Source organism: Globicephala melas, chromosome 11 (assembly GCF_963455315.2).
Source record: "Globicephala melas chromosome 11, mGloMel1.2, whole genome shotgun sequence".
NCBI classification, from domain to species: domain Eukaryota; kingdom Metazoa; phylum Chordata; class Mammalia; order Artiodactyla; family Delphinidae; genus Globicephala; species Globicephala melas.
The window spans coordinates 39,311,302-39,324,927 of record NC_083324.2 but is presented as its reverse complement, the minus strand read 5'-3'; the positions used below and the strand labels follow the sequence as shown (position 1 = coordinate 39,324,927).

The 13,626-nt window shown below is 57.9% G+C and overlaps 1 protein-coding gene across 1 annotated transcript; it reads right to left on the bottom strand.

Annotated features, from left to right (window-relative positions):
* Positions 1-2,571: 2,571 nt before the first annotated feature.
* NCKIPSD (NCK interacting protein with SH3 domain) lies at positions 2,572-13,374 on the bottom strand. The gene is made up of 13 exons (XM_030867010.2): positions 13,079-13,374; positions 10,410-10,519; positions 9,979-10,183; positions 9,716-9,806; positions 8,972-9,462; positions 7,546-7,716; positions 7,316-7,402; positions 7,089-7,227; positions 6,926-7,006; positions 6,595-6,723; positions 6,396-6,488; positions 6,096-6,268; positions 2,572-3,480 (listed from the first exon to the last, which is right to left on the bottom strand). The coding sequence occupies exons 1-13, from the start codon at positions 13,247-13,249 to the stop codon at positions 3,277-3,279; spliced, it is 2,145 nt and encodes a 714-aa protein (XP_030722870.1). The 5' UTR covers positions 13,250-13,374; the 3' UTR covers positions 2,572-3,276.
* Positions 13,375-13,626: the final 252 nt, after the last annotated feature.

The window sequence follows — 13,626 nt, the reverse complement described above, 5'->3', positions numbered from 1 at the left end:
GCTTCACAAGAGAAGATCCAAATAGCCAGTAAACTAATGAAAAGGTGCTCAACCTCTTTAGTCGTCAGGGAAACGCAAGTGTAAAAGCAAATACTACTATACTGCACCAGAATGACTAAAATGAAAATGACTGACAACACCAGGTTTTGGGAAAGATATAGAGCAGCTGGAACTCAGGCACCAGTGGAGGAGAGTACACTGGTACAACTACTTTGGGAAACTATTTGGCAGTTTCTGCCTGTGACCCTGCAATTCCACTCTTGAGGATATACCTCCTGGTGCAAGGCATATGAGCAACAAGAAGACATGTACAACAGTGCTCCTGACAGCACAATTCGTAATAGACAAAAATTGGAAACTGAAATTTATCCATAGTCGTTAACTGTGGATAAATAAATGAGGGTGTAACCCACACGACACTGGGAATGAACAAACTGCAACCACATACTATGACATAGACAAACCTCAAAAACTTGGTGAGTGAAGAAGCCAGTGTCTATATGATTCTATTTATATAAAGTTCAAAAACAGGCAAAACTTATCAGTAATTACCTCTAGGGAAGAGGTCTGGGGAGAAGGAAGGAGTTGGTGATTGAGAGGGGTGCACAGTGGGCTTTGGGAACTAGTGACACTGGGTGGTGACTACATTAGCATCTTCTGTCATAATTCATTAGCTGTACTCTTTGCATACTGTAGCTTTCATAGTATGTTATTCTTCCATTAAATAAGAGAGAAAAAGAAAAGGTTATCCTCACATACTTGGAGCCTCAGTCTGTATCTTTTGGGGACTGAGCAGGCAGGTGGTCTTCACCCAACCCCTTACCCTGGAGCTGCCTTATGCACATGTAGCATGTTGTACTCAGACATGTCCCACGGACATGGTACCACACCTGTAGGGACCCACTTCTAGCCCAGAGGTTGGCCCAAACGCCCAGCCCTCACTGCCCCTCAAAATTTGAGTTTTCCTCAGCCCCACCCTGTCACTCCCTTCTTTGAGTGCCTTAGTTTTCTCTCTCTTTGCCCTTTCCCCTGCCTAACCACATCCACGTCTACCATCCTTCCAAGCAGTCAGAGGTATTCTCTCAGACAGTTCCTTCCCTGAGGAATTCTCTGGCTAGTCATTGTCCTTGGTAGCTTTAATTCTGTGCGGTGAGACACCATCAAGGTGTTTATTGACGGTCCTGGAGTCCTGGCCCTTCTGAGTGTCTCCTTACAAACACATGCAAGGGTCCCCTGGACAATCACACAGAAGTGGGCAGGGGCTCTGATCTTCCAGCCACGGGGCTGCACTTCGTTTCTCACGGGGGCCAGCACTAGGACAGATGGCACAGCACTGCCCTGCTTTTCCCACGAGGTCAGTGTGTGCAGCCTAACAGCAAACAGAGCAAGGCACAGAGGCTATCAAATGTTCCTGCCTCAGCTTCCTGAGGACCTGTGCTTATCACTGAGTTACTCGCTCTCAGGAGGAGAACCATGGTTCTCCGCCTTCAGCACTCCAATGAGAAAGGAGCTGTACCTGGAAGTCAGCGTTGTTGATTCCGTCTGTGGAAGGGAGGCAGAGGCCTCCAGGATGAAGTGACCAGGTTGTACCACACAGAGCTTTCTTGCAGACAACTGTGTCAGCTCCTCCTCAGGTCCAGGTGAGCCTGTGCACTTAAACTTCTGGAAGAGTCAACAGGTCAGGAAGGACATCTCCCTGCTGGCCTCCTGTGCTTTGCTCCCATGGACCTGTTTCCCTGGGACCCCACCCCTGGACTGGCCTTGCTGGGCTTCTTGCCGTATTCCATTCTGCTGAGAGAGTAAAAGCCCTCTGCCTTCAGCACCCCATTAAGAAAGGAAAAGTCGTGGCAAGAAGTCACAGCATCAGTGATTCTGGATGTGTGGAATCTGATGAGAATCATCTTGGGTAACAAACTGAAGGGAACTGATGGAAACCACTGCTGCCTGGTGTCTGCCTACAGGTTCTGACTCTCTTCCCCAACTTATGGTGACAGCCTTAGTTAACTGGGGAGCCCACGAGGAAAAAGTTTTTTGCCCAACATTGGCCTGATTCCCCTCAAACAGTGCACAACCAACCCCACACTTGTTGAGATATTCTTTTTGTCCTACTGTAATTACCAAATCTCCGCTAAGGCTGCAAAATGAGGGAACCTCGCTGGATCCAGAGGAAGACAAATAAGGAAGGGAAACAGTTGGGCAGCCCTAAGAGTTCAGGGAGGCCAGGGCTTGGATAGGAGCCGCTTCATTTGAGAACAGGTATAAAGGATATAGGGTTTCAACAGGGGAGACAGACACGGCATTCAAGGCAAAGAAAGATGTAAGTGAAGCCTGGAGGGGCAGTCACCTGCAAATGGACCATGGGGCTCTCAGTGGCTGTGGCTATGGCCCAGGAGAAGTGGGAACCCAGGGAAGAGAGGCTGGAACAGGGCTCAAGGGACCTCGATGGAGAGGCCTGTTAGGGACCATCACCTCCTCAGGCTGGAGAGGACAGGGCAAGCTAGTGACGAGGTCCTGAGGCCCCAGTGCCCCTGACCATCCTCTCCCACCACCACTCAGGATCATACAGGGAAGCCTGTTTCCAGATGCCTGTGATTTATTTCCAAGCTGAGCTGCAGCACATAGGAAAATACACATGGCTTTTCGGTCTACATTTTTACAGAGAAAATAGATTCTGTCATTGGCTTTATCAGTGCCATCACCTCATTCTGTGAGGCTCCAGGGTGGATGGCCCGTCTCTAAGACTCTGCTTTCAAAGAAGCAGCTTGGCCAAGACCTCTGGGGGCTGGAGTGGGGGCAGAGACCCCCACGGGGTGGCGGCTGGGGGGACAGAGCACATGAGCAGCACTCACTGTGAAGCTAAGGCAAAGAACAGAGCTGGCGGAAGGTGCCTCCTCTCACCCCAGGGACACGGCTTGCTGAAGCCCAGGACACAGACCAGGTGGGCGCGGGGGATGAGGGCTCTGGCCCAGCCTGGAGCAGCAGCAGGACTCTGAGTGTGCATGTGTATGGGGTGGGGGGGCATGCTGAAGAGGCAGCCCAGCGGGAGATGGAGGGGCTTCAGTTCACACTCCCCCTGCCCCAGCATAGCTCCCAGCGCGTGGTCCCTAATCCTGTGCTTGGCCCCTCTCATTAGCTCTATTTCAGGTGGGGGCCCCTGCTTAGGTCCCTTCCACCATCACCGCCCCTCACACTGTCAGTGCAAAACATTCTTAGGGCCAAGCCTCCGAGTCCCCTGCACCCTACCCAGGGCTGCAGGGAAGGGAGGAAAAGAAGGTGCTAGCTGGGGGCCTCGCCCAGCACCGGGAATTCCTTGCACATCTCTTGGACAATCATGCGGTCCATCTGACACTGGGGCGAGGCTTCCTCCTCGGTTAGGATGCGTCGCAGTGTGGCCTGCAGGTCGGGGAGCCGGTGGCGGTGCTGTAGGTAGGGTGTGGAGCGGATCACAGCGTGCATCAGGGAGAGGTACTCCATGCGAAGCTGTGGGGAGACCAGGCAAGCTCAGGGACCCCAGGGAGGCACTGAGACTGCCACCAGACAGGGACAGGCCACTACTGCCTCCTGGCAGCCACACCACTGAAGACCAGGGTTGCATCCCCAGCACCCAGAGTGGACCTGGCACAGAACTGGTCTTTGATAGTCGTTGAATAAGTAAGTGAATAAATAAATCATCTGAGACACACACAGTCCCAGAACGCGGCCGGCCCAGGGAAGTCCTGCCTCAGAGAGGTGGCGAGGGGAAGCAGCGAGCCCCCATCCCTCCTGTAATGCTGGGCCCCTGTGGGGCTGCTGTCTGTCTGTTGGAGGCCCTCTGCTTCTCACTCTATCCTCTCACCCTGGAAGATCTCATTCACACCCACAGCTTCAAATAGTGACCCCCCACTCAAACCTCTTGCAGAGACTCTCCGGTGAGCTGCAGATGAGAAAATCCAACTGCCCACTTGTCACCTCCTGCTTATCTCAGAGAGAACTCAAACTCACATAACAACCATCAAACTCGTGATCTTCCCCATCTTCCCAAAGCTGAAGGCTTTCTCGTGTTCTTTATTTTAATAAAGAGCACTGCTGTCCATTCAAGTGCTCAAGCCAAAACTGCACGTGTCCCCTCCAGTTCCTTTCTCCCCACACCCCGAATCCAATCCGTCCCAGTAAGACCCGGCCGTCTTGCCTTCTACGTGTGCCCTGAATCCATCTCCAACACTCCCCGCCAACCCACCCTTCCAGCACCTCTGGCTTTAACGGCTCCAAGAACCACTCCAATCTGACACCCCAGCTGCTCCTTATCCTCACTGAGACCCTGATCCATTGACCTGGCGCCAGCACTTTTTCCTCCATTTGCTCCCCTCACCATCCCTCATTTCTCTCTTTACCTCTGATTAGAGGAGTCAATACTCAAACCTTCTTTAGGCAGCATCACCCTGCTAACTCCCAACCCTGGTCAGACCAAAAAGCACCTGCCAATCAAATCCTAGAAGCTAAGCAGCAGACAATTAGAGTCTTGTGCAGGCTTGAATGGCATTCCCCACCACAAACCTCACTGCCTGGCACCCCTGCCACTTTCCTCTGCCACGTTCACTGTTCCTGAAAGGACCACTGCCCACCTTCTCTCCATTTTCCAAACCTAAACTGCCCGATCAGTTGGCTTTGTGCTTCATGCAGAAAACAAGCAGACTTTCAGAAACGCCTGGTCTTCCCCCGGCACCCACACCTCACCTGTCCCCAGTGAATGAACTGTCCTGGTTCCTGCCAGAGGCCATCCCTCCAGGGGGGCCTGGACCCTCCCCTGCTGCCTGACCTACTTGACACCCGCAGCGGCTGACTCTCCCGACACATCAGCCGTTTCTCCATGATTGGCGTGCTGGATCATTCCCTCTGACTCAGACATGCACCAGCATCTCCCACCTTTAAAAGACTTTCCCTGACCCCATGTCTCCCTCCAGTGATCCCCCACCTTTTTCTGCTCCCCTTCACTTAAAAACACACGAAGGTTGTCTCCATTCACTGCTCCCATCTTCCCCCTTTCTACTCCCCTCCAACTTCAAATCCTCTCTTCAACTTCCCACTCGGACTCTCTTCCCTGGGCGAAGGGTGTGCCCAGGTGCTCTGGGAGAGGGGCACGTGGAAGTCTGCAGCCCGCCCCCCGTCACACACCGCCACACCGCCCAGCCTCCCTGGGTTTCTGTGAGCCCTGGAGCGTCCCTGGACGCTGCTTGTGAATCACGCCTCATCTCCATGTGGCGAATCCCGTGGCTCATTCTCAGGCCTCATCTCACTCGGGCTCCTAACTGTGGAGACGGCTCATCCCCCTCCTCCTCCATACACGTGGCTTTGGGCTCCTGCTCTCTTGGTTTTCCTCCTGGGTGTCTCCCTATGTGCCCCGACTGTGCCCTGGGCTGAGGCCTGAGCTTCCCTCTGTCCCATCCATCCCACACCCTAGGTGACCGCATTGTCACAGGCTTCCCAGCACATCTATGCACAGCCAACTCCAAAGTGTCTCTTTCCAGTCCCAACTCACACCCCAGGTCCTCTGTACCTGGATGTCCAACAGGTATCTTCTCAGTCTTGACACATCAAAACACAACTCTATTCAAAGGTTCTTCCCCACCTGAGCAATCGGCACTTCATCCACCCGGTTGCTCCAGACCAATCCAGCAGCAAGCCCTGCCAACCCACCTCCAACACACCCCGGCCTGACCTCCTCTCCCAGCCTATTCGTGCCACGTGGACAGCTGCAGCCGCCTCCTCACCAGCCTCCCGCTTCTGCTGTGCTTTCAGTCTCCGTTTCATTCAGGATGGTAATCAGATCACTTCCCCTGCCCCTGAGAGGGGTGACAACCTCCCGCCACAGCCTCCAAGGCTTTGTGTAAACTCTACTTCCTCCTCCTCACCTCCCACCACTCCCTCCACTCCTGCTTTCTTCAGACAGCCCACCCCCGACCACCTCATGGCGGGCTCCCTTGGGTCTTGGCACACCTGTCATGGTTGAGCGGCCTCCCACACTTACCCGGCTCCAGCAGTGCCCCTCGCCCTAGTCTCCATTCAGTGTCAGGTGCCCCCCTTTTGTTAGTTTCTACACAGCTGCCATCCCCAGGCACCTTATCTCCAGGCGACAGGTCCGCGATGTGCCGCACGGTGATGTCGATGAGCGCCATCATATCCGTGTGGTAGAAGATGGCAGCTGTGGCGGGGCTGGCGAACACGTCCTGTAGGAACTTGAGGACGGAGTGTGGCGGCTGAGGTTCATGCTTAAAGATGCGCACGGGGTCATCTAGAAGGCAGGGGGAAGAGGGGGTCAGGGCAGTCCTCGAGGGGGCCCAGAGTCACCCCAGCGAGTTACAGAGGTCATGGAGTCACAGGACATCGAAGGGGCCCCACACAGATTCCTGGGCCCTCACCCCCTCTGTTCAGGAGCAACAGTAGCTTCTCGGAGAAGATCTTGACATTGGCGTGTTTGCTCAGAGCGGCCATGATGAAGTTCTGGTCAGGGGCTGAGGAAGGACACGGGGGTAGACAACAGCACAGGTGCTAAGCCTGGAGAGCCCCCCTCCTCCCCCCTACGGCGAGTCAGCCACCCCCGTCAGGCCCTGCCCCCACCTGGCAGGTGCAAATTGAGAGCCAGAAGTAGATTCATGCAGAGATCTGGCAGTTGCTCGGTGGTGTCCAAGGGCAGCCCGTCCTCAACGATGCTCAGCAGGAACTGGGCGAAGGGTGTGCCCAGGTGCTCTGGGAGAGGGGCACGTGGAAGTCTGCAGCCCGCCCCCCGTCACACACCGCCACACCGCCCAGCCTCCCTGGGTTTCTGTGAGCCCTGGAGACATTCAGTCAGACTATAGTCAGTGGGTGCCCAGCCCCTTGGGCCATGGGCCCCACCTCCAGCGGGCTGTGGGCTCCCTGTGGTCCGCTGGTCAGTGACCTGCCTTCTTACCATAGTGTGCATAGGGCACTGCCTCCCCCATGGAGAAGACCATGGCCAGAATGAGGGCGGAGTAACAGAGTTTCTGATGGTCTGCGGGGGAGCAAAGCAGGCGGTCAGAGCCCCCCAGATGGCGGGAACCTCCCCAGCTGGCAGGAAGCTGCCCCTCACTCACCCTGCGTGTCTGTCTGCATGTCCCGCGCCAGCTCCACAGGCAGCACAGATGACACTAGTGTGGAGATGATGGCTGCGTCCAGGCTGCACATGGCGCCGAAGCATTTGAGGAGCAGCAGCCGCAGCGACACCCGGTGCTCCTGGCAGGGGACCCTGTGTGCTCAATGGCCGGAACCCCCACCTCTACCCAGGTCCCTCTGTGCCCCCTCCCCTCTGTTTCCCACACACCATTTGGTAATAGGCCACCAAGGCCAGGACAGACTCGAACTCATTCCTCTTGCACATTTTCTTGCAAACTTCAGGGTCTGCATCCGTCTGTGGGGAGGACGAAGTGTGATGGAGTCACTCAGTGTAAGGTGGCCACATGTGAGTGAGCTGAGGATGAGTAGGGGAGACTCCCGAGCACTGGGGAGGGATGGGGCAGGGGTGGGGGGCATCTGGGGGCACCCAGCCCGCACCAGAATGTGCAGCAGCTCCTCCAGGTAGCAGCGGATGACACCCTCGTCCTCATACAGGGCCCAGCTGCGCTGCTGGGCGTCATCCTTCCGCCGGGCCAGGTCTGCAAAGATCACCTCCAGCCGCTGCTGGTCGTGGCAGACCTGCCCTGAGGGCAGGGCAGTGCTCAGGTCCTGGAGGAAGAGGTCTGGCTCAGCACACTTGCCCCACACCATCTCCAGGAGGCCCACAAGGCCTGGAGTTCAGCCTAGACCCTGAGGTCATGGCATGAGCTCCAGGCCAGTGTCAGGCAGGGGGCCCCAGCCTCACCTGCCAGAGCTGCCTGGAGCCAGCGTCGTCGCAGGAAGGGTGAGGGGACCAGCCCCCAGTTCTCTTCCCTCCTCCCCGCTGCTCCCATCAAGCTCCCACAAAAGACCTGCTCCCACAGCCCATTCCCCAACATCGAGGCCGCCAAGGGCACTGACCCAGTTCTATACCCCCTCCCCAAGTAATTCCACTGCCCCCAAGTCTTAACAACCGTCTGGGACAGGATTCTGCATGAGACACATCCGTGGGGTGTTCTCCAAAAACTTGCCTCCTGTCCCAGACCTGGATAAACATCCTCCATGAGGAAGGCCACCAACTCCTCACCACCTGAATGTGACTGAGACTCCACCCCCTGATTCTACACAAAGTGGGACAGGCCTGTCATCTACCCACCTGCCTCGTTCCTCTTGATCCAGTGTCCCAGCACAGGCAAGCCCACTGACTCACTGCTCCCCACACCCCAAACCAGAGCTGCAGGAGCCATGGAGCCCTAAGGAGAGACCTCTGGCCCATCTGGCCCCCACCGTGTAGACTTGACTCATGCCCCCCAATCCTGCTCCCTGACCAGTGCCCCAACCTTGGCAAAGGATCCCACCCGCCCATGATCCACACATACCTCATTCACATCTCAGTCAGCACTCAGGCCTCCATCATAGCTCTCGAAGCACCCACTGCTCTCCACTGCTAAGGCCAGCATGACACTGCCCTCTCTCATGCCTTATGTCCATTCCTTCCCTGCAGCCTGAGAGAACTCCTGGCCACCCACGGCTGTCTCATCTGTCACCTGCCCCAGGTCTCACCTCCAACCACACCACTTGCTCCCTCCCTCACCCCCTGTGTTCCAGCCATGCTGGCCTTGTTCCACTTCTTCCTGTGAGCCAAGCTCGGTCCTGCCTCATGGCCCTCGTCCAGCCTGAGCCTCTGCCTGGAATACTCTTCCTCCCTTTCTCCTTCAGGGATCAGCCCAAATGTCCCCAGTACCCAGCACAAGGAAGCCAAGAGCTAGAGCTCAACAAAGACCTGTCAGGTAAAGGCTGGACACAGTGTGAGGGTGGGGAAGGGGCAGGGGCTGTAGGGCAGCCCCAGGATGGGGAGGCCCCTGGCCCTGTTGCCCACCCTCACCTTGCCTTCTACCAGTGAGAGGAGGACCTGCTCCATGATAGGTGAGCTGGCCGGCACTGAGGCCTGGATGTGACCCACCACGACGCCAATGGCCACTCGGCACAGCTCGTGGCTCAGGCCGGTGTTCCTCCGCACGAGCTCCATCAGCTCTGCCCCAATGGTCCTGGGCACAGCAGTCTCAGCCAGCGCCTTCTCTTCTGTGGTCCCCAGGCTCAGTGCACCCAGGGCTTCCAGCTCATCAGGGGCTGGGGCTGTATCAACTGCTACCTCCTCTGTAGGGGGCTCCGAGTTTAGCACCTTGGAGGGAGGGGGCTGAGCTTGGGACACAGTGGTATGCGTGCCTCGGCGGGGCACAGGTGGGGGCGTGGGTGAGCAGCTGGGGCCTGGCTCCGATGAGCTGGAGCCGGTATAGAGTGTGTCAAGGGAGGTGCTGCTGACAGAGGAGCCGCTGGACACAGAACTGCCCCCAGAGGGTGTGGTGTTGCGGCCGCCTGTGGGCAGAGAGGGGATGCTGTGCTAGGGCAGCCCCCTGGGGGCCCCAACCCCTCCAAGCCCAGAGCCCCCGCCCCCCAGTACAGGGCCTTGTTCCTATGCCAGACCCTCCCACCAAGCCCAGAACCCCCAATTGCCCTGACACGTGCTCTGTCTTCCCCCCAAGCCTGGAGCCCCCAGTTCCCTGACATAGGCAGAGTAACCATTCCAAGTACAGGGTGCCCCCCGAGTCCCCCAACCCCGCCTTCTCACCACTCCCCGAGGCCAGTAGGGCCTCGCGGTCTCGGCGCTTCACAGGTGGGGGTGGCGTGGCGGGTGCTGCTCGACGAGGCTGTGGTGGGATCTGGGAGGACAGAAGTGGGATCTGAGGGTACAACCTGGCTAGCGCCCTGAGCTTGGCATGGGCAGGACTATGGTTCCAGGCGGCATCGCTGACCCCAGTGGACCCCTGGCGCCTCTGGACAAAGCCTTAAGCTCCACCCACCTCCCTTTCCTAGGATGTTCTCACCATGTACCTGGTAGAGGCCTCCATCTGCCCCAAGATACTCAGAACTGGGCAGGCTGTGCTGCCGCTCGAATCCAGCTCTACACACCCCATTGGGCTGCCTGGCAGCAGCAGCATCCAGGTGGTGGTCACTGGTGGACGGGGTCATAGCTGCAGGGTTGGGGGCTGAGGGGCCTCTGCGGGACAGGGTCTCTTTCCGGTGGTGGATCAGCTTCCTGAGGGAGGGACAGGGAGGTTATTGGGGGAGTTACCTTACAACTCCCGAAGTCCTCACATGCTCCTCGTGGGATGCGGCCCACCCTAGCCCAGGCTCCCCAACCTCCCACTGCCCTCATGCTCCACCCCACTCTGCGCTACCAACACTGCTCTCTGGCGTCCCCAGTACTCACTGAAGGACCCCACCCCACGGTGCTTACTGGGCGGTTCTCCCGCCCCACTCACTGGAGGATCCCGCGCTGCTCCAGGCTGTACTTGCCACCATCCCGCATGGCTGCATTGTGCACAGCCTCAATGGCCCTGTCAATGGCTTGGAGGACATCCTGCTCCAGGCCCTGTGGGGGCAGGGGTGGGCAGTTAGGCCTGGGGGCCAAGTGAGGTACTGAGCCCAGAGCCAGCCCAGGATGGAGCCCGGGGCAGACAAAGGACCACTACAGCTAAAGCCTGTAATGCCAGATGTGAACACAGCAAGCTGAACTAGAATATGAAATGGGCTTCTCAAACTGCGTCACTCAGGGAGCTGGGCCACGGGGAAGGCCCATGCTGCTGCTTTATATATTGGGGCCCCGAGCAGGATTTTACCTCACAGTGAGGCTCTCAGCTAAGATGTCGCCGAAAACCTGGGGTCTAGAGCAATACCACAGCCCACGGACCCTCAGTTTGAGGCCAGGAGTACACACTTAGTCTATCCCCAGGCTTGGCTCAGATCCCAGGCTGAGATGCCAAGCAGGGAGCCTCTAGTGTCTGGAAGTCTTAACAAATCACTCTGGATCTTGCTGATCCTTCACAAAACCAAGGTCACACTCCAGGACGGCCCTGTCCTCAGAGAGCCTTCTGCAGGCCCTAGTAGCTGAGGACAGGCCAAAGGGATCGCCTCTCTCCACCCCTGCTGCCAGCCCCCATCCCCTCAAGCTATTCCAGGAATCCTCCAGACCTGCACTGGGAAGCAGCAGTTCTGTGTCTGTGGCAAAAGACAGACATGAGCACAGGACCTGGCCCCTGCCCCAGATTCTGTGTTGCCATCCGCAGCAACTCAGGGGTCCAATCTACCCAGCCTGGCTGGCATGGGGTACAGAGTAGGGGGTGGCAGCTGTGGGACCAGCCACTCCCACCCTTCGCTGCCCCTGGCACACATGGTCCATCAGACATAGGAGCCTCAGAACTAAGGTGACATCACACCAGAGTAGGTTTGAGAAGCTTCTCTGATGGGGACAGACAGATGGACTCAGAGGTCAACAAAGCCCTCCAGGTAGCACGGGGCGTGTCAGAGTGCAGGAGACAGCAGACAGAAAGGGGGACAGAGAAAGACAGATGATACACAGAAAGCAAGAAAGATGGAGAGAGAGAGAGAAGGAGGGAGGGAGAGAGAGAGGGAGAGAGAGAGAGAAGCAGAGGGAGACACGCAGAAAGAAATTGAGATTTGGAGACAGAGAAGGGAAGAGAGTCGGAGGAAGAAACACACACAAGCGGAGAGTCAGAATGACACCGAGATACAGAGAGAGCCACGGAGACGAAGGCAGAGGGAGACATGCAGCAAGAAACCAACAGATAGACAAGATGGTAGCCTCTCTGCCCTCCCCAAACACCCAGCCCCAGTGGCCCAGGCAGGGGAGGGGCCTCTTGGGCCCTTGGGGAAGAGGCAGGACTTTCCTCAGAGGCTCCAACAAGCTCCCAGCTCCAAAGAGGCTGGGTCTGACATGCTCACCCTGGACCCAGCAGCCCTGGTGTCCAGGGCTCTCACTCTTACCCAGACACTCCTAGATGCCATGAGGCCAAGGGTTTAGGGACCAGGGCCCATCCTCTCTGGTAAGACCAGATGACATCTCCAAATTTATCCTGTTATTTCTGTCCTGAACTGGGCTGGGACAGGATGTTTCCTAAAGGCTATGGACTAGGATGGGGCGGGGGTGTCTGGCACAGGGCAGACCTGGAGGCTCCAGGCCCTCCTTCCCCCTGTGATCAGAATAGACCAGCTGGAGACAACACATCCCAGCCCCCATACCAGGACTATTCTTGGGGAAACAGGAACTGGGGCTGCAGACTCCACTGGAAGGAAATGGGGCCAAAGCCAGACCGGGGACGCCATGGGGAGGTCTCACTTCCTTGCAATGGGAGCAGCCCCCACCCCAGGCTGGGGGCCAAGGAGGGATGGAGCTCCCTCATCTTCAGAGAAAGGAAGTCTGAAAAGTCAGGGCCTGAGGCTTGTGAAAGAGAGTAGTGCCAGGGAATGTCAGCAGGGCCTGGGATCCCTAGTTCAAAGTGAACTGACGAAGGTGTCTTAGGAAAGGCTTAGGGGGTGACTGAGTACAGGAGAGTAAAAGATACTGAGGTCTCAGGGCTTGGGGGGTCATTTAGGGGAGAGGGGTGTTCATGGCTCTCAGGTCCAAATGAGAGAGGGGGTGTAAAGGCATGGAAGATGGTGGGGAAACAGGCAGTGTCCAGGGTTGCCCGGGTCTCAGTGGTGGAAGCTGAGGAAAAGGAAGCAAAAGTGTGGGATCCTGGTGATCCAGGGAAGGGGCCAATTAATTCTGGGGTCTCAATGATCTGGGGAACTGCTCAGAATTTGGTGTGCTGTAATCTCAGGACTGACTCTTGAATTCTATTCGGATGGAGGTTCAGATGTTGGGGCCCAATGGCTCTGGGATCCCGAGGAGTCTCAGTCCCAGAGCTGGGCTTTTGGTAGATCTGAGTCCTCAGAGTTGGCTGTCAAGGCCCTGGTCTTGGGTTGGGGCGCGGGCTCTTAGGGTCCCAGTCCTCCTGGGGTTTCACGGTCAGGTTCTCAAACTCCTTATCTGCTGGAGGTCCCAGCGGGCCTGGGGTGCCGGGGTCTGTCCTGCGAGCCTATGTTGGAGCTCAGTCTAGGGGCGGCTGAGGCCGGGGAGGGGCACACTCACCTGCAGGCGGCGCAGGTAGGCGGGCGGCACGTAGCCCGTCTCGCCACTGCGCGCCCGCGCCGCCAGCCACCAGTGCGCGCTGCTGCGCTCCAGAACCAGGAAGGTCTCGCCCGCGGCGAACGCCAGCGCGTTGGGCTCCGCCGAGCGGAACGCGTACAGCGCGCGGTACATGAGGGTGAGTCGGGCCGGGGCAGGAGAGACGGCAGGGTCTGCGAAACCAGGACGCCAGGCCGGGAGCGCCTCACCGCGCTCGCCCTGCCCCGTGACATACGGCGCGTGCGCGCGCGCGCGCGCGCGCCCGCCCGCCCGCCGCAGCCCCGCCCCAGGATGTGTCGGCTCCTGCGCAGAAGCGCGGCGCCCCCTAGTGTCCACAGGCTGCGCGGCCCGGCGCGGCCTCCGAGAACCCGCTGCCCTTTCCGCCCCTTCTGTGGACTTCTGCGTCTCCAAGCTCCCGACTCCCTGCCCCAGCACCCTACCTAGAGCCCCAGACCCAGCTTTCCCGCCCGGCCCTCCACTCCCTTTACCCGCCCAAGCCCTAGTGCTGCGGC